Source organism: Chelonoidis abingdonii, chromosome 2 (genome assembly GCF_003597395.2).
Source record: "Chelonoidis abingdonii isolate Lonesome George chromosome 2, CheloAbing_2.0, whole genome shotgun sequence".
Taxonomy (NCBI): Eukaryota; Metazoa; Chordata; order Testudines; family Testudinidae; genus Chelonoidis; species Chelonoidis abingdonii.
The window spans coordinates 84529866-84547990 of record NC_133770.1 but is presented as its reverse complement, the minus strand read 5'-3'; the positions used below and the strand labels follow the sequence as shown (position 1 = coordinate 84547990).

Here is an 18125-nt window from a genome sequence, read left to right as displayed (position 1 = left end):
CAGAACCACCCATGACAATAATGATTCAACCCAGAATTCCAAGGGGCGGGGGAGACTGCGGGAACTATGGGATAGCTACGGAAGAGCTACCCACAATGCAACGCTTCAGAAATCGACGTTAGCCTCGGACCACGGATGCACAACGCCAAATTACTGTGCCTAGTGTGGCCGCATGAAATCGAATTTATAATATCAGTTTTATAAAACTGATTTTTAGCTAATTCGATATTATCCCGTAGTGTAGACGTGGCCAAAGAGTCTGGTGGCATCTTATAGACTAACAGAAGTATTGGAGCATAAGCTTTCATATATATCTGTAGAGTTTCAAAATCCAAATTCACTTTTGCCTGGACAGAATTATTGGCTACAATGTATTACAAACCTTTTGTTAAACCAGATTCTGCAGAACTAGATCTAGAAGCAAAAAGCTATTTTTAGCAATAGATTGAAAAAAAACAGTGGTACCTGATTTGCATGGAATGAACTCTGAGCCCACTGTAGTCAATCTCTTCTTTTTGCTCGAATTCCTTCCATTCATCCTCTTCCTGAATAAAAATAAATTTACAAGCTTGTTGCCACTTCCACACCACGAGAGAACTGAAAGTGCAAGTAGTACAGAAACTACAGCACCAGTGCGCCAAAAAGGTATGGAAAGGCAACTAACTTTTTAAATTTCCTACTCATCTACTTTGTCACCTGAATTTAGTAGTTACACATATTAAAATAGTCTGTTGGGATTCAGGACGAGATACAGCATTAGTACACTGAGCTACTTTCATGCTATTCATGATGGATGCGTTTTTTAATATATTTGGAGATTCTCAATTAAAAGTGAGATCAAACAAATCAAATTACCCACGAAGATGCCAATTTCAACATAAAAAAATGTTGTGATTGAGGATTAACTTTTAACTAGATCCAGAATATGACTTAAGGTTCTTTTGCTGTATAAGGCATGGCTTGGTAAAATACATATAGGATGCAGACTAGGATGAATTTTTTTTTTTTTTTTTTTTTTTTTAATATAAGTTGGTTTTTTCCCCTGTGGTTACAAAAATTACTTTATATGTGTTTCACACTGGCAAGTCGTGCAATGTTGTCCCTCCTGACTACAAACACTTGCACTGCCTCTGCTGTTGACCATAATTTTGCCAAGTTGAAGAGTTAAATACAAGATTCTAGTTACTTTTATAGTTTCTGTTCAGAACTCCATGAACGGCAGTGAAATTTGTGTTAGTTTTACCCTGCTCCTTGAAAAAATTACAAGCAGCAGTACTAGTAAGTTCTGCCATTATTAAAGAATAGGACAAGAGAGGAAGGTAAAGAGCCCTCACCCCACCTCCACAGCATCCAAAAGGCTGAAACAGAGAACCAGTCTCATCCTTCTCAGTGTTTTTTGGGAAGGAGGATAACTTCAAACTCCTTGAGACTGATATGAAAGATTACACCTCATATGCAGGGTCTGTAACAGCACCCTTGTTTTTCCGCCTCCCAACAGCTGAAGAGGCATAGGGCTTAGCTTCTTATCAGAGCATTATCTCAGGACTCTCTCCTTATCATTTACATCTATCTCTGCTAAACAAATATCTGTTTGACAAGACCTGGTTTAAAGTAGCAATATTAATAGGAAATGACTTCATGTTACTAGGAGGGTTGCCTAGAGACTTTATTCTTTCATTAAGAATGCTACTCTCCATCTGAAGCACTTTAGATTTCCTAAGATTACCTTCTAATGGCAAACTTGCCAGAAAAGTATTTTCTCAATAAAGATTTTCCTAAGTCTTTATTTTCCATTTTATTAGCTCGTGTGTTCTATTTAAACAAACCTAAAGTAATTAACTATTATCTCTATTTTAGGAATGTGGACTGAAATGTTAACTGTTAAGATCACTAACCCTGAGCAAGTTAAAAATGTAACTTAGATCTCAGATTCCCATACCCTCAACCTCTAATCTGCGTTAGAGAAGTAACCTCCCTGCGGGGAAGTTATTCTAGAGCAATGCTTCTCAAAGTGGTTGTCTGCAGACCGCTGCCGGTCCGCAAGCCATCGATTGCCGGTCTGTGGTGAGTTTCCTCATAAGAGCATCAAATAGGATAATATGGCACTGGTCCCTGGCACATTGGGAAAAAAAAATTGCTGGTCCCCCACATCAGATAGTTTGAGAAGTACTGTTCTAGAGGATGGTTTATCAAAGCTTCCTCTGAAGTATCTGGAATTGCCTACTGTCAGAGCCAGGATATTGGACTAAATGGAACAGTAGTCTAGCCTATTACAGCAATTTATGTGTTTTCTCTTGCATGTTATCCTTTTCACTGCACTGCTTCCCTACATTCACAAAAGCTATCAGCAATCAATGCCTTCACTGGCAGAGATGCAAAGGATTTAGTACACATAGAAATGGGTCCCTTCTGGTTCAGAGGTCCACAGGCCACAGCTAGGGAGCCAAGTGGTACACTTTCTGGAGTTTCTAGAAGGCTGGTTAGTCACATGGTGATGGAGCCTCCTTATTTCCAACTACTAACTCACATTATGTCAGCCGAATGCTACCCAGCATAGATGTACTTATTTATGAATAGATATATTAAACTTCTGGGTTGCAAACGGTGTCTTTTACACAATTTGTGTTTTCCAAGTGTGAAGTATAAAGGTATTAGACCAGCTTGAAGCATTTGCACATTGAAGCAGGATCATGTGCCTGCAGCAAAAGCCTGGCTTGGTCCTTTTCCTGCCATTACATTTCTATTAGATGCATCTGCTGTAGCTAACACCCCCAGTTTAACAGTATTAGTCTCTCCCCCCACCCCCCCTTATCAGTATGATCTGGGGCCGATTTCGGCGTGTTCAGCCCCACAGCTCTAGCAGAGACCCCCGAGGCAGAGACTGCCTCGCGAGAGCCGACAGGCGCTCAGGCCCCAGCACGTGCGGGGCGGCCGAGAGACGCCAGACATCCACTGGTTCGCTCCCCACCCGGCTGTCCCGCGGCAGCCACCGCACGGGGCTCGCTGTCCGATCAGGGCCTGGGAAAGAGCCCCCACCCAGCCGGGGCCGAGCTCGGAGGCTCGGCCAGCTCCGCAGCGCCGCCCTCTGCCGGCAGGAAGCCGCCGCCGCCCAAAGGAAGCCGCCGCCGCCGGTGGGGGCGGAGGGCGCAGCTCCCTGCAAAGCGCTAGCGTAACCCCGGGAAAGCCGGGTCCCTCCTTCCCGGACCCCCCCCCCGACTCCAGGGCGCGACGGGCCCCAATACCGTACCACCCCCCCATCGCACCTTAACCACCGCCCTGGCGGAGGAGGCGGTGCTGGCGGCGGCCCCAGAGCCCGCCTCGGCCGGCCGAGCTCCCCCCGGCGCGCTGGAAGCGGAGGAGGCCGAGGATGCGGCGGCGGCAGCGGCGGCTCCACGGCTCCCTTTCTCCCGCCGCTTCTTCTTGTCCCTCTTGGCGAAGAAGTCCTCCAGGCTCCTCTCCTCGGTCTCGGCCATGGCGGCGGCGGCTGCTCCGGTTCGAGCCGGCTGCGGGCGGGCGGGCGTTTCTCTGCCTGACGCGCTGAGGGGGAGCCGCCAGAACCCCGAGCGGGTGCGGGGAGGCGGCTGAAAGAAAGAACCAACAGGTGCGGGGTTGTCTCAATCGGTACCGCCCGGCGGGGCGTCTCTTCCCGATGAAAGGCAGTTGGTACCGTCCAACGGTTACCGCTCTCGCCTCGGCTCGCGGAGCCCGTTCGAAGCCACCCCAACGTTCGGAGGCAGCTTTCTGCTCTCCACGTTGGTGGTGGTGGTGGCGACCGCCGCTTGACACAGCCAGGAACTGGGAGGGAGGAGAAAGCGTGACGCGGGGGGGGAGGGGGAGAGGCGGAAGAGAAAAAAGATGAGCTATGCGAACTTGCTAGGCTCTCCCTCAAATGGGTAATATTGCGACAGGCGCATGCGCCTAACAGCGCTGACCAATGGGCTGAGGAGAAGGTTGCTCCTCTGGGCCAATAGAAAACCTCTGAGGCATGGTGCTGACGTCGGTGCGTGAAATAGCGTGCCGCCTGCGTAGGATGCAAACGGCCCTGTGACTGGTCCAGCACGGAACATAGCGCAGGCAAGTTTGGTTGAGTTACATTTTTTTTTTTTTAAGAGAGAGAGTAGCACATGCGCGCAAGCAAACGTAGAGGGGGTGGATGACTAGGGGAGCGGGGCTTGAGGTGGCCACGCAGAGAACGTAGGTTGCGGAGCTGTCTTTGCTGTAGCCCCTGGTTCCCGCGCGCCTAGTGGGAGGGCCGTGCGCGAAGTACAGCGCAAGAGACTCTCCTGCCTGGGAGCAGGGCGCAGTTAGCGCGGCCACTGGCGCCCGCCTGCAGTTTTTGGGGTTGGGCGTCGTTCCCGGAGAGTTGGGTGGCGGGGGTAGGAGCGTCATAGCGTCCCCGTTTCGGGAAGTTCTGTGTGCAAGGGTGATGCAAATGGGCTAACGAGCCCTGGGGTGCGTTTGTACCTGCTTTGCGTGTAATCCGAGCGGGAGCGCTGGTGCGTGGAAGCCTGTCTCGCTCACCCACAGGAGTGGGGCTAACAAAAGCGATTCTCACCCGCCTCGTCGCTCCTATGGCCTAGCCGCAGTTGAGCACAGAAGCCATGTGGCTTGAGTGCTGGGCCTGCCCTGCTGAATAAAGTCCTTTTTATTACCTATAGCAGGGGTAGGCAACCTTCGGCACACGAGCTGATTTCAGTGGCACTCTCACTGCCTGGGTCCTGGCCACTGATTGGGGCAGGGGGGGCTCTGCATTTTAATGTAATTTTAAATGAAGCTTCTTAAACATTTTAAAAACATTTACTTTACATACAACAATAGTTTAGTTATATACTATAGACTTATAGAAAGAGACCTTAAAAACATTAAAATATTACTGGCATGTGAAACCTTAAATTAGAGTGTATAAATAAAGACTCAGAACAGCACTTCTGAAAGGTTGCCGACCCAAATCTAGAGCGCAATAAGAACTGAGAAGGCAGGTTATCAGCCCCACGTTCTGCCGCTCCCTGCTAGCCTTGATCTGGGTGGGGACTTTATCCAGGGGCAACAAGGCGTGTTCACTTCTGCCTGACTCATGCAGGTTTTGGCTTATCTGGGCTGAGTCTGCCAATTAGTGAAATGTGGAATGTGTGTGATACGGGAGCTGGAACAGACCCACTGAGGCTCTGTGTGGGAACTCCGAAGCTGGATCTGTTGGGTAGGAACAATTGTTAATTCCTCAATTGGCTGGGCTAGATTTGCACTGCTGACCTACAGGTGAAAGGCTAATTGATCATTAGTGAGGGCCTGAAGCATTCAGATCTCCTTAAGAGCTACTTTTTACTTTGTTGACAATAAGATTGCTTTCTTGAAATACGTTTATTTATCCAAGTTCTTATGAAGATCACATGCAGGCAAGGTCTTCCACTTTCTGTAGACACTGGCAAAAATATCCTCACTGTGCTTTCTCCTCTTCAAACAAACCTTTTAATAAGTATCCCACCAATTTCTAACAGAAGAATTCTCGCTACACTAAAACAAATATTGATACAACATCCAAAACACCTATAAATATGTTTTGTTATATAAAATAATTTCAATATTTATTGCACAGGCTTCACGCTGACATATGTTTCCCCACATATGGACCATTAGATTGAATCCATAACTTTCAGATACATGGCACCAACCGCTTCTATGGGAGTTGCATGAGCATCTGCCGTTAAAGCAGAATGACCTTTCCTATTAGCATAGAGGAAATAAGAGACTCATAAATCTCGACATGAGGCCTAACCACTAGAAAGGGACAAAGATCTGCCCTGTGTTAGCATGGATTACCCAAAGAGAGACTTTATCTCCCATCTGAGAAGTAGTATGGTAAGGTGTGATAGAGTTAGCTCTGTCATATTAAATGTGTGTTCTATTCCTACCTCTGTCTAGTCTGATGTTACCTTTTCCCACTTGTCTGTTATCATAGCTGTAAAATGAGTGAACAGTAATTCCCAAAGGTAGGGGAAATGATGCCTTGGTTAATAAGGGTTAGGAAGTCACTAGTAATATTCAGTGCAGTTAGCAGAAGAGCTGGCATTAGACACACGGGCTCTCAGAAGGCAGTTTAGTGGATCTTCCTGTAGGCAACACTGTATTGCAGGCTCTTGCTCTCACCTTCTCCCTCCTTCAGAAAATGGTGTGACATATTGCCATTTGTAAAGAAACAAAATGTGTGAATGGCAAATCTTGGGTAATACTTGGTGGCCTGGTCTGGGAGGAAGGGGTGTCACCAGATGTGTGAAGGGGTTTAGGGTACCCAAATGTATGTGAAAATTGGAGGGTGGGCTCTGGAGGTGAAGAGAGGGGTGAGAGGGAGAAGCTGGTGAGTGTTCAGTTATGTGTCTGCCTCTTCCACTTTGCCAGAAGTGGAGGTTTGAGGAGTGGGGAAAAGTTTCCAGATGTGAAATTTACTTTTTCTGGGCAGCTAAAGGTCTACAGGTATGAAATATTTTTGGTGTGTCAGGATGAGATTGTTAAGGAAATGTCTCTATATTAAATTACCAGGAGTTCATGTGAGAAGCCTTTGTTGTAAGTAGCTTAGTAAAAACATGGTGGACTATTGCATTGCATTAAAGATTATTATTTCTATAATGCAAAAAGTATGTATAATGCTTCAAAGACAAAAAAAAAAGTGAAGTGAAGACTTTGAATTCTGGCAAGCCTCTCTAATTTCTTTACTCCTTGTCCAGTTACTTCAAATTTGATAAGTATTCTGCCTCAGTCCCAAAATTAAACTACCAAGTTTGAGCTTGGATTTTACAGGGGGAAACAAAACTGAGTTAATAATGGAAATGAAGATGAAATATTAACTGTGAAATAAGTGCCACTGTATCAAAACAGGATTTAATTTAGGGTTATTGAATCCATCCATGTGTAATTAATTGCAGAATCTGGGCCCAGTATATTAAACTGAAATGTATACATAGGAGCCATGATCTGACTGGACCCTCTTGGGGTATGTTCTGTGGATCTTTGAGGGGGATCAGCATTGGCTTTAGAGTTGTATGTTAATACAGGGGTCTGTCCTGGATTTGGTACTGTTAAAAATTTTCATTAGTGACTTGGATAATGGAGTGCAGAGTATACTTAAAATCTGTGAATGACACCAAGCTGGGAAAGTTGCAAACACTTTGGAGACAGGATTAGAATTCAAAATGACATTGATAAATTGGACAGTTGGTCTGAAATCAACATTGTTGCACGCTGCTTGGCACTGGTGAGGCCTCAGTTGGAGTATTTTGTCCTGTTTTGGGCACAATGTGGAGAGAATCAGCAGAGAGCAACAAAAATGATAAAAGGTTTAGAAAACCTGACCTATGAGGAGAAGTTAAAAAAAACGGATTTGTTTAGCCTTGAGAAAAGAAGACCAAGGGGCGGGATCTGTTAAATCTTTAAATACGTTAATTGCTGTTATAAAAATTGTTCTCCATGTCTTCTGAAGGTAGGACAAGAAGTAATCAGCTTAATCTTCAGCAAGGGAGACTATTAGGAAAAACTATAAAAGATAGTTAAGTACTGGAGTAAGTTACTAAGGGAAGTTGTGGAATCCTGGCATTGGAAGTTTGTAAGACTGGGTCAGAGAAACCAACTGTCAGGGATGGTTCTGCCTCAGTGCAGGAGAAGGGACTAGATTACCTTTCAAGGTCCTTTCCAGCCCTCCATTTCTGTGATTTATTGTCAATGGCTTATTGTTGCAGTGTTGCCAAATTCTGGATTATCTGGTATACTGTTTGATCAAAGTCTGGAACTGAATGGAGGGGTCACTACAGACATACTATAGTAGCAGATCTGTTCCACTCAAGTAAACATTACAAACAGAACCTTTTTTTTTTTTATTTATGTATTTATTTATTTTAAGCCACACACTGAATCTGTATGCACTGGAAATGAATGTTTTTCTGCAACATTGGACCTGTGTGGGAATGAATCTCATTTTACTCTGATAGCTGAAATCTAGTATATATTGGAAAGGTAAGAAGCCATAGCTGTTATCTATGTAGATTGTCCAGTCTTGTTTCTAGCTTTGGGTAGCCCAATGAATTTATAGTGCTGTAAACTGATTTGTTCAGCCCAGTTGATGAACTCAATCAGTAAGGCCTTCAAAAAATACTGCACACTTGTTAAAACCAGGTGTCATTACTGCTTTCTGTTCTTTCTATAGGCCTAACTAATGAACAGATACAATGAAACACATTTTTACTTTTGGTCAATTACTTTGTATATACCTATTTGGCATCCTGAAAATTCATGTTAGTGTTTGTGTATATATAAGGAAATATCTCTCTTGAGCAAAGGTCAAGTAGAAGAAGACATTAGGGAAATCAGTTTGTAGGAGAACATAAGTAATTGAAAAGAGAGAGTGGGAAAGCACCGTTGTCAAAAATGGCATTAGTTTAAAATAGGAAAAGCATTTTTTCTTAGATATATAAGTGCATTGGCCTAGTAGAAAATGTGTACTGCACACAAGCCTGCTCTTTAGGAAATCCCTTTTTTTGTGAAAAAATGAAGGGACACTGATACTAAAATGTTTAGCCTCCAATGGACAAATTAAGAGCTGGAAATAAATAAGAATGAGTCTGTGCTTCAAAATGTGTTGTCAGATGTTTTGGAACTCAGCACATTTTGAAGACCAGGATAAAACTATCCGCAATGGAGATAAACCTTAAAATGGTGCACTTTTAATCATGTAAAATTATTACTGTATGTTACGTTTATTAGTCTGCCATAATCAGAAGCATCTGCTGCTTACGTGCTAACCAGAACCAAAATTATCTGTCAAATATTGGTAGCAATATTTATATTCCTATTTTTAGTGCCATTTTATAACTTTGATATTTTTTCTTAGAGCAAAATTATGTATTCCTAAACTTCAGAGAATAGATTTTTTGCCTTGCTGGATTAAAATACTACTACCACTTAGTGCTTTCCATCCATAAGTCTCAAAATTCTTGAATAAAGAGAAGTGTCATTGCCATATTTAAAAAAGGAAACTGAGGTACAGAGAAGTTAAGTGACCTGCCCAAGGTCGTAGAGCACTTCAGTAGCACAGCCAGAAATAGTTTCAGTCCTGAACTGCACCCGTAAGGAGTAAGGACCAAATTCTTTCCTGTTGTTTAGGGTCTAGTCCAGTTCTGACTGAAGTTGAAGATTTATTGACTTCAGTGGGAGTTGGACTGGGGCCTTACTCCAGGCAAGCGAATGTAAAATTTCTACCTGATTCTCTTCTATGAGTTACTTATGCATGCAAATACGAGATATTAAATATGACAAAACTGTTTATAAATTCTAGTACATAAATTGTGGTAGCGCAAGAGAAGTACATTTATTAATATAATATAATATTTTAGAAATGTACATCTCCCTGACCAGCAGAAATTCAGTTTATATTCAGTTTCACAGTAGTAGTTATAAATAGGTCCATGTGGCTGCAGATTATAGCAGGTTCTGGATCCTAAAGATTACAGGATTGCAGAAAATTGTAGCCATTATAAACAGTGCATTACATACTTCTATACTGGAAATTATTCATATTCTTTGTTTTTTGAACAATTAATTTATTTTATTTGAATTTCAGTCATGTGTGTTCACCTAAATTTCTCCCTTAATGCAGATGCATGCTCATTGTAAGATGGTTTTTGTTTTATTAAATTTCATCTGCAAAATGTGTCCCAACCTGCATTCTACAAGGTTAATTCTGATGTTTACAGAATCTGTCCACAAAGGATAGCCAAAAAGAACTTAACAAGCACATTCCCAGGAGGCAGATTGTCCTCTTTAGTGTTAGAAGCTGTGGGATAGGGTTTGGGGGAAGAAAAAGCTCCCTGAAGAATCCTTCGTAGAGAGTTTTCTGCATTATTCCATGGAGGGAAGCTGAGGTTTCCCCCTGCAAGCCCCACTCCTCACCCTTGGATCCTTGGCCATATAGTGCCTGGAACACACTGTGAGCAATATGGAAACGATAATGCAGTCTGGAGAAACTCTGTGTATCACCCCCAACTTGCCCACACTTCCCTTCAGCCTACCTACTCATCGCCCCTTTCCTGAACCACAGAGAAAGCACTACTGAATCAGTGGTAGCTAACAGGGTCATGGAGACAGCCGAGTCCCCTTCTGCACAGAAGGAGGTAGATCTGCTTGTGGAGGACTCATCAGGCAGATGCACAAGGACTGTATGATTTGGCCTTATATCTTTTTTTAGACTCTCATCTAGTATCTGGGTGAATTAGAGTTTTTAATGCTTAAAATCTATGACTGACAACATAATTGTAGAAAGGCAAACCTCACCAGAATTTGCTGCATGGTCCCCTATTACTGTCACTCTTCACTGTTATCAGGATTTCTCTATACTCCTAACTGACAGTAGTTAGCAGCTTATGGGAGTGTGGACTTTTCCTGCTCATGCCTTTGGCCAAGTACTCTGAGACCAGGTACCTTTTGTCCTATTTCCTTCTCTCTTGAGAGGTCAAAAACATATGTTCCTTATGATCAAGAATGGTCTGCAATAGATACTCAAGTGACAGTAGCACTAAAAATAACTCAAAGGCATTTTAAAATATAAAACTGAGAGAAAATTGAAGGGTACAAATCATATCTAGTCTAAAAAATCTTGTGCTAACAGTTTGCTGTGGTTTAAGCCAAAGAATCAGATCCTTACATTTTTAGAGTCAGGAGATTGTCAAGCTGTCAGGCTATTTCTGTGTCACTCTCCCTCTCAGAGATCAAGTAGCTCTTCCTCTTTCCCAGAGAAATTCTTTGCTGTTATATCCTTAGCTGCCAACTTTACATTAAGTAACAGCGCCATTGCTGCTGAGGCTTTCTAGCTAGTTTCTAAGACTTGTCAAAGTTATTCTTGTGTATGAATCATATGATGCTGCTCTTACATTTCTATATATTATTAGTGTTGACAGTCTGTGTGCTTAGCTTAGAGAGCTTGATTCTGTGCAGGGCAGGTGCTGAGGGTTATATAGGTTAAAAGTTATGAGCAGAACAAGGGAGCACTGGGGCATCTGATCTGATATTGAGAGCACTGTTGAAAGGCTGCCAAATTACTTCTGTCTTGTAGGTAGGTGTAAGGCCCAATCAGGGAACAAGTAGCTAAATAACTTTTTAGATCATCCTGAAGTCCATTGCTCCCCAGGTGCACGCATGCTCCCCCATCCTCTTATTGCCTTGTCTGTTTGCAAGGAATAGAGAGATTATGCAAGAGGCTTGACACCTAACTGCTCAGTGTGGAGGAACACATCTGCTGCTTGACCTTATTTGTGCCAATGCATGACTTTCACTTTTACTCATAGTGAGTTTGCACATCCTGCAGTGCACTGTGCAATGACTTGCAGATTCAACAGTGAAATGATCCAAGCTGGCAATCCGTTTCCATACAGCACATTTTCCTTCAACTTTCATGGTAAATAAACTGGTATTGTCTTCCATATTGCCACTAAAGAAAGTGCTGCACTTGATCCTGAGATACCGAAACGCAGATCATTTGGCAATTATTGATAAACAACACTACTCTGTTACCAGGGCTAATATGAACCTGATGCCTCTCTGCTTCTTTTGTGTCATTCATCTCTTGCAAACACAATAGCATAAAGCAGTGGAATGGTCCTCTCTCGATTAGAGATTTAATACTTGTTAGGAACATGGTACTGATAGCTGCTTCAGCTGCTAAATCTGGAACTGACTCAGCAGAAACCAAAGAAAACAGTAGCACCACTTAACTGAGGCATAATCTGTTGAGGCCTAGATGCTAGGATGGAATGGGTTATGCTTTACTGTCGTATACTGGACTTACCCACAAGGATCTAGACCCCAGGTTCCAGCCTGAACCTGGAAATCTGCATACCAATGAAATGGGCCCAGAGCCTGAGCTCAAGTTGGCTGTCTTGGGCCAGCCATAGGTTTTTCTTTGCAGTGTAGATATACCCAAAGTCTCTGCAAGAACTGAGAATAGATTACCATCTCGAGACTCCTATTGCAGTGTTTTAACAATAAAACCATACTTTTTCTGCATCCTTGGCTTTCTGTCTTCGTCTCATCCCTTTGTGAAATGGTGATACCACCTTAGTAAACTGCTTGGATACTCCCAAACCACAAGCACAAAATAAATAGAGCTTGAATACTTTGCCAGATAACAACTACTAGCCAGAGGACTATATGTACTAGACAGCGTCTATTTAAAACAAACAAAAATACCAGGAAGACAGAGCACTAGCAAGATCCAAGGGCAATGCCCTAGTGAAGTCCCTCACAGCTGTTCAGAAGTAGTAATTTACTGGGATTCCTGCCAAGGGTTGTCATTTGAATCTACTTGAGGGCTTCATCCTTCATATCAGCCTCTGGCTATTAGGTGTTTGATACAATTTCAGACCCTCACAGTTGGAAGGAAGAAGTTTTCTTGCTCATTTCCCCTAGCCAAGAGTTATCTGAATGTACTTAATGATGGAGAAATGTGTTTTGTTAAGGTCTAAAGTTTTATGAGGAGGGTAATTACACAACTATAGTTTGAAGTCTTCTAGGGATTTTTTAACATTTTTTAGTAAAAGACTGTAAAACCAATCTGCTAATAACACTGATGTGCTCAGATTTATACAGTAGGATTTTACACTAGACCATATTGTGGAAACTGCAATAGAAGGAAAGTTGAAAATGGGAAAGTTAATGGAAATAATGATTCTTTAAAAAACAGTTTGAAACACATCCTAGTTGAAAAATGTAGGTCTTTATCTAACATAACAATTGCTAGAATGGAGAGTTGGGGTAAAAGTGACCCGGGCTGTGACTCATGTGACCCGGACATTCAAGAAGTCAATGTCAACAGCCAGTTTTGAAAATTTTCCCTGTAATTTGCCTGAGCCCTCAGTTTCCCATCTCTAAACATTCCCTATAAACCACTTGTATTGTGAGAATAATTCATTATTATTTGTATGGCACTCTGGTGATGAATACATAAAAAATACTACAGATAGTTTTATCCAGAAATACAGTAACTGTTTTCTAATGCGCTTCATAGGATATAACTTTGTATAAAAAAGACTGTTGTACTACATGGCACGCATCTGGGAGACCATTTTGATTAGCTCTTGGTCTTTACTAAGGGAAGAGAGGATCCCAGGAAGTTCAACAAAAAAACCTGGGAGAACCCTTACTATAAGTATTAAAGTTAAGGAAGGTAGAACACACATGTTTTTCAAGCAACTGTTGCAATTCCAAAGAAAAAATATCTTACTGGGAAAATAATTTATATTTTACATTACAGTTCAAAACCAGATCCAAGGTATGCCAGATCATTTGAACCTAAAATCCAAGTCCACATTGAAAAAAGACCTCTGGAAGATTCCATATTTCACATAAAATACTCAACTCTTAAAGTAAATGGAAGTAGAAGACCCAAGATCCTGCTTATCAGAATATGTCTATAAACTCATAATTTGACAAGGATTATCTCTGACAGTGAAGTTTACAAAAATAGTTTCACATCAGGATAGTTGACAGTGCCTTTTCATACCTATTAATGAAGCATCATTCGAAACATCAAGGAAATGCTGCAAGAATTAGTAGCACCAGTATGATGTACCCTTCCTGCCAATAGATTATTCATTTAATGATTTAAGCCAGCTGCTCACTGTAATTATAGCACATAAAAGGCAACTGCAACTCTCGCCCTAGCAATAGTCTGGTATATGAAAACGCAAAAGTGACTTGTAAATTCAGTTGTCTTCCTCATACTGCAGAGAGAATCTATCAATCCTGGAAACTCACTGTATCTCAAGCTGACAAACCACTTTGATTCGCTCTTGGTCTTTGCTTGACAACTGGCCTATTTGATAGCTCTTATATGTTAAGGATTCATGCCAGGCCTGTTTTCTCTACCGTTATTTGTTGAAGCCAAAAAGAAACCAATCCCAGACAACATCTGTTTTAAGTCAAGCACTGGACGCACTCTATCTGATCTGTGTACCAATGTGTGTATAATTATTTATACTGTAGCAGTACTCTCAATTTCTGAGGTGCTGTACAAACATATAGGAAGACACAGTCCCCGTTCTGAAAAATTTACAGTCTAATAAGAAAAGGAATATACAAATGTCACGTGAAATGGATACAACATACAAGCACGGGCAGTATGTAATGGAGGCTGGGGAAGCTAATGCTCCCTGCCATGGTCCTGGGACCATGGCTGGTGCTTGGGGCTCCTCCAGGCAGCTGAGGCTTGGGCAGGGAGGCTTGGCTGGAGTTTGGGGCAGTTTGGGCGGGGCTCAGGGTGGCTTGAATGGGCCAGCCCATGTTCCTCCCATTGTGGTGTGGGGCACTGGGCTCCTCTGGCTCTGATGGGCAAGAGAGGGGCAGGATGAGGCCCAGGCAGAAAGGGGTGGGGGGGCCTAGCCTCTACGAACAGGGGGTTTATGCACTGTCCATGCATACAAACTCTTTTTTGTTGCGTTTAATGAGGCATAAAGTCATTTCCCATATACTCCTCTATCTAGCCATTTCTTGACCAAAATCTTGTGGGCCTCACAATTGAAATGGGTCTTAATAAGAGATTAAATGAGGAGAGGTTGTTTCATGGACTATCTTAGGAAGGGTGTTGCATGCCTAGGGGGTTGGTGTAGAGGAAAGGTTAAGACGGTGTTGAGAGAAGCACATTAACAGGGTATTAAGGTTGGCATCACTGCTGATGAAGTATAATAAATCTAGAGTTAGTTTGTTTATTCTCATCCATTTAAGGGTCTTTGTAGCTTTGTTTGATATTTAATTAAAAAAAGAATAATGTCTTCAGACTGTGACTCTTTGAATGTGTATCCTATTTCTTAGCACCCTTTGATTCATGTAATGACATATATCAAAATATCCTGAAGCAGATACATGCCAAGCATTTATTTCTTATCTTGTTGTTTATATTGTAAAGCCCTAATCCAGCAAACACGTGTGTTGAGCTTTAGTCATAGCTTTACTCTCTTTACTATGAGCTTTACTCATAGTTTTCTCACAAATAAAAGTTCATCATATGCATAAGAGTTTGCAGGAGTGGGGCCAAAGTTTTATATTTCTCTGATTATATAGTAACTGCTTGAACATTTTACAGAGTATATAACAATATTACAAATACAATAAAATGAAAAAATTAAAATATAAAAAGGAAGACTAAATAGTAGAGGTGATTGGCAATAGTATGCAGATTGCTTTACTGCAAAATCCAGTTCAGATATGCTCCAGGTCAGTCACTGCAATTGACTAGTGGCATATGAGAAAAGTTAGTGATCTAGGCCCAATTGCTGCAAGGTGGTCATCTCACAAAACATACCACCACACTGGCACTAATTACCACTCTTGTTCGCAGAAAGGCCAAAGATTGAAGGGGCATTGAAAATGAGTTACCTTCTTTTGTCTTAGGAGAAGTTTCCTCTGGAAGAAAACTAAGGTACATTTTCAGGATGATGTGGGAAAGCTTGTATTGCTGCTGCCTGAGTTTTACCTACTGTAAAACTAATTGCATCAAGTTAATTTCATGCTTTATCAGCCTCAGGTTTATTAGTGCAAATTACATTTCACACTAATGAGCCAAAGTTCTTGTGAAGCAGCATGGAAACCTGCAGTTTCCATTCATTGCAGTAAAAATTCATTTTGCGCGATTTGCATAGTTGGTGAATAGTCTAATAATACAGTATTTGTATTGCAAAAAGAGATTAATAAACTTTGTGAATAAAAAAGGACCTTTGCTGTTAATCTAGTACCTTTTAGTAGCACTGACAAGTATTGGAGAATGATTTTAAAAAAATCGAACAATTACAATTAATTATTTTATTTTTATTATTATAATTTTAACAACATGGCTAACTTGAAATCTGTAAGCAAAGCACTCACATGAGGAAGCAACTCTAATAAAGTTGTTCAAGCTGCAACTTACTTAGATTGTTAACTCGGACTGAATAAAGCAGGCTGCTTTGATGGGTTTGTGGTTTCCACAAACATTTTTGTCAGTGACATCATCTTTTGCTTTGAATTTCAACATTGTCTTCTGTGGACAGGGAATTTCAGAATCAGCTGAAAGTTAAAAAAAAAAAAAAAAAAAAATTTGCTGATCAGAGCAAGTAATAAGAGGAAAGGGAAAATTGTTGTACCAAATTCTACTTTTGCATCCACTGGTGAAATTCCATTGGTTTCAGTGGGATTACATCAATGTAACTGAAAACACAGTTTTGCTTAGTGTATTAATTTATCTCACAATGAGTGAAATTTACCCCTTCACAGATGATCATCTTATAGTTTGTGCATCACTTCAGTGCATGGTAGTGGCATATATGCCTTGTGCTTGCTCTCTGCACAGGGCTGAATTTCATCAATAATTTTATTCCAGCTCTTTGAGAACATTTTGATTATTATTAAAATTGTACCATTGCTATACATTAATCTTTTTTAAATGTATTAATATGTAAAGCATTTTCATTTGTATATAAGCACTTTTGAAGATTTGGATCATGAAAGGTAATATGTGTATTCATTAAAGATCATCATGGACCGAAATGCACACCCAACACCCATGCAACTTTACTGAAATTTAATTCTCCATCCAAATTTGGGGCTCAGGCTTCTTTCTCTGTCTTCACTCCCACACATCTCCCCTCACATAAGTGAAATTCTCCTCTGTTCAGAGGGCCAGAATAAGGTCTGTAGACTATTTAAGTCCCCTTTGTCTAAGGACTGAAGTGGCACTTCAGACATGTACAGGCCTCTTTCTGGCTCTCTGCACATAGGTGAATTTCACCCCAAAGAAATATGGGAATTACACCACTAGGCTGCAATAAAACGTCTTGCAACTCTAAAAAGAAAACAGGAGCGAATCCTTTTTTTAAATTGGAAGATCATTACAAACATCCTGCAGAGTTATGGACGTAGTTAGCTGTTTGAATGTACAATCCCACCACATTTGTTTGAAAGAGCCTAGCACAGAATTGCAGTACTTACATTTATCATGATCAATTTGCTCCATTATATTATTTATAAGACAGTAGGTAGGTTCTGTGCAATAGCTGATACTGGGCATTCTGATGATTAGTGTATATAAGCAATTTCAATGTATATTTCAACACTTTTCCACAAGACTTGGAATGAAAATCAGTAGAAATTTAATTTTCAGCACCCAGCTATTTATGTATCTTTTACTTTCTTCAGCATTTTCACAAGGTGCATGTGCTCCCCTTGTTTCTATCCGATAGCCCACTCTGAAGGCACTTACAGTTGTGACATTGGGTCTTCTATTTATGAAGGATCAAGACCTGACTTACTAGCACCAAGGTGTTTTCTTAGGCAGGAGATTATGCTGTCTGAAAAGCAAACCATTTTAATGAGGGCCCGTTGACAGGAAACTTGGATTTGGAATGTGAGGGAGGGGAGGAGATGGGTTCTCGTAGGCTCTGTAGCTAATTCTGATGATTAGAGATCTTCCAGAAGCAAACCCCAAAACACTATAAATGAATTGAGATTTTTTTCTCCAGAGGAAAAGTGTTCAAAGAAAAATAATGGATTGTTTTTCTCCACAAAAGATATAGATAGTGGGCCAAATTCACCTTAGACCCCCCAATTCAACAAAGCATTTAAGCATGTGTTTAAGCTTGCCTCTGTTCAGCAATGCACTTAAGCACATGCTTGTGCTTACAACTAAGCATGTGCTTAAGTGCTTTTGCTGAATTGCAGGGACGCTCAGTTACTCCCCAGTTGAGAGCAGAATATAATCCATGTATTCTGAACCAGCTGTTGATTCAGTATTTTCTTCTGTGATAGAAAATGTGGTGTATTTGATGGTAAAGCAAGAAACAATCAACTAGAAGAAACAAATGTTTCTTGATAAATACTAGAACATAGTCAAAACATTAATCACTAAGGCCCAGATCACCCTGATGCAAAACAAGGTTAAAGGGCCACAGCCCTCAACATACCCCTCCCAAAATACCCCAATCCCCCTACAGTTTACCCCACCATCCTCCACTCGTCCCCAGCCCCTCATCCTGGTACTCCCCAGCTCACCCCATAGCCTACCAACACCTCACTCTGTCACCCACTGCCCCTGGGACTTCCCTGTCCACTCACTGGCACTG

At 41.6% G+C, this 18125-nt stretch overlaps 2 protein-coding genes and 1 long non-coding RNA gene across 7 annotated transcripts in view; 1 reads left to right on the top strand and 2 right to left on the bottom strand.

Annotated features, from left to right (window-relative positions):
* The window catches only part of CDV3 (CDV3 homolog), a 26063-nt gene extending 22167 nt beyond the window's left edge, over positions 1-3896 (bottom strand). For 4 of the 5 annotated variants that reach the window (XM_032787012.2, XM_032787013.2, XM_032787009.2 and 1 more), the window contains exons 1-2: positions 3264-3896; positions 466-545 (exon numbers count right to left, since the gene is read on the bottom strand). In XM_032787012.2, coding sequence (XP_032642903.1) covers positions 466-545; positions 3264-3473 — 290 coding nt within the window. In that variant the 5' untranslated portion in view covers positions 3474-3896. The remainder of the gene's footprint in view (positions 1-465; positions 546-3263) is intronic. The other variant, XM_032787014.2, reaches the window with a different exon arrangement.
* Positions 3897-7857: 3961 nt separating this feature from the next.
* LOC116828632 (uncharacterized) overlaps positions 7858-18125 on the top strand; it is a 65353-nt gene continuing 55085 nt past the window's right edge. The window contains exon 1 of the long non-coding RNA XR_012655238.1: positions 7858-8001. This is a non-coding gene — a long non-coding RNA (uncharacterized LOC116828632). The remainder of the gene's footprint in view (positions 8002-18125) is intronic.
* BFSP2 (beaded filament structural protein 2) overlaps positions 15938-18125 on the bottom strand; it is a 36076-nt gene continuing 33888 nt past the window's right edge. The window contains exons 7-8 of the mRNA XM_032786998.2: positions 17194-17285; positions 15938-16074 (exon numbers count right to left, since the gene is read on the bottom strand). Coding sequence (XP_032642889.1) covers positions 15938-16074; positions 17194-17285 — 229 coding nt within the window. The remainder of the gene's footprint in view (positions 16075-17193; positions 17286-18125) is intronic.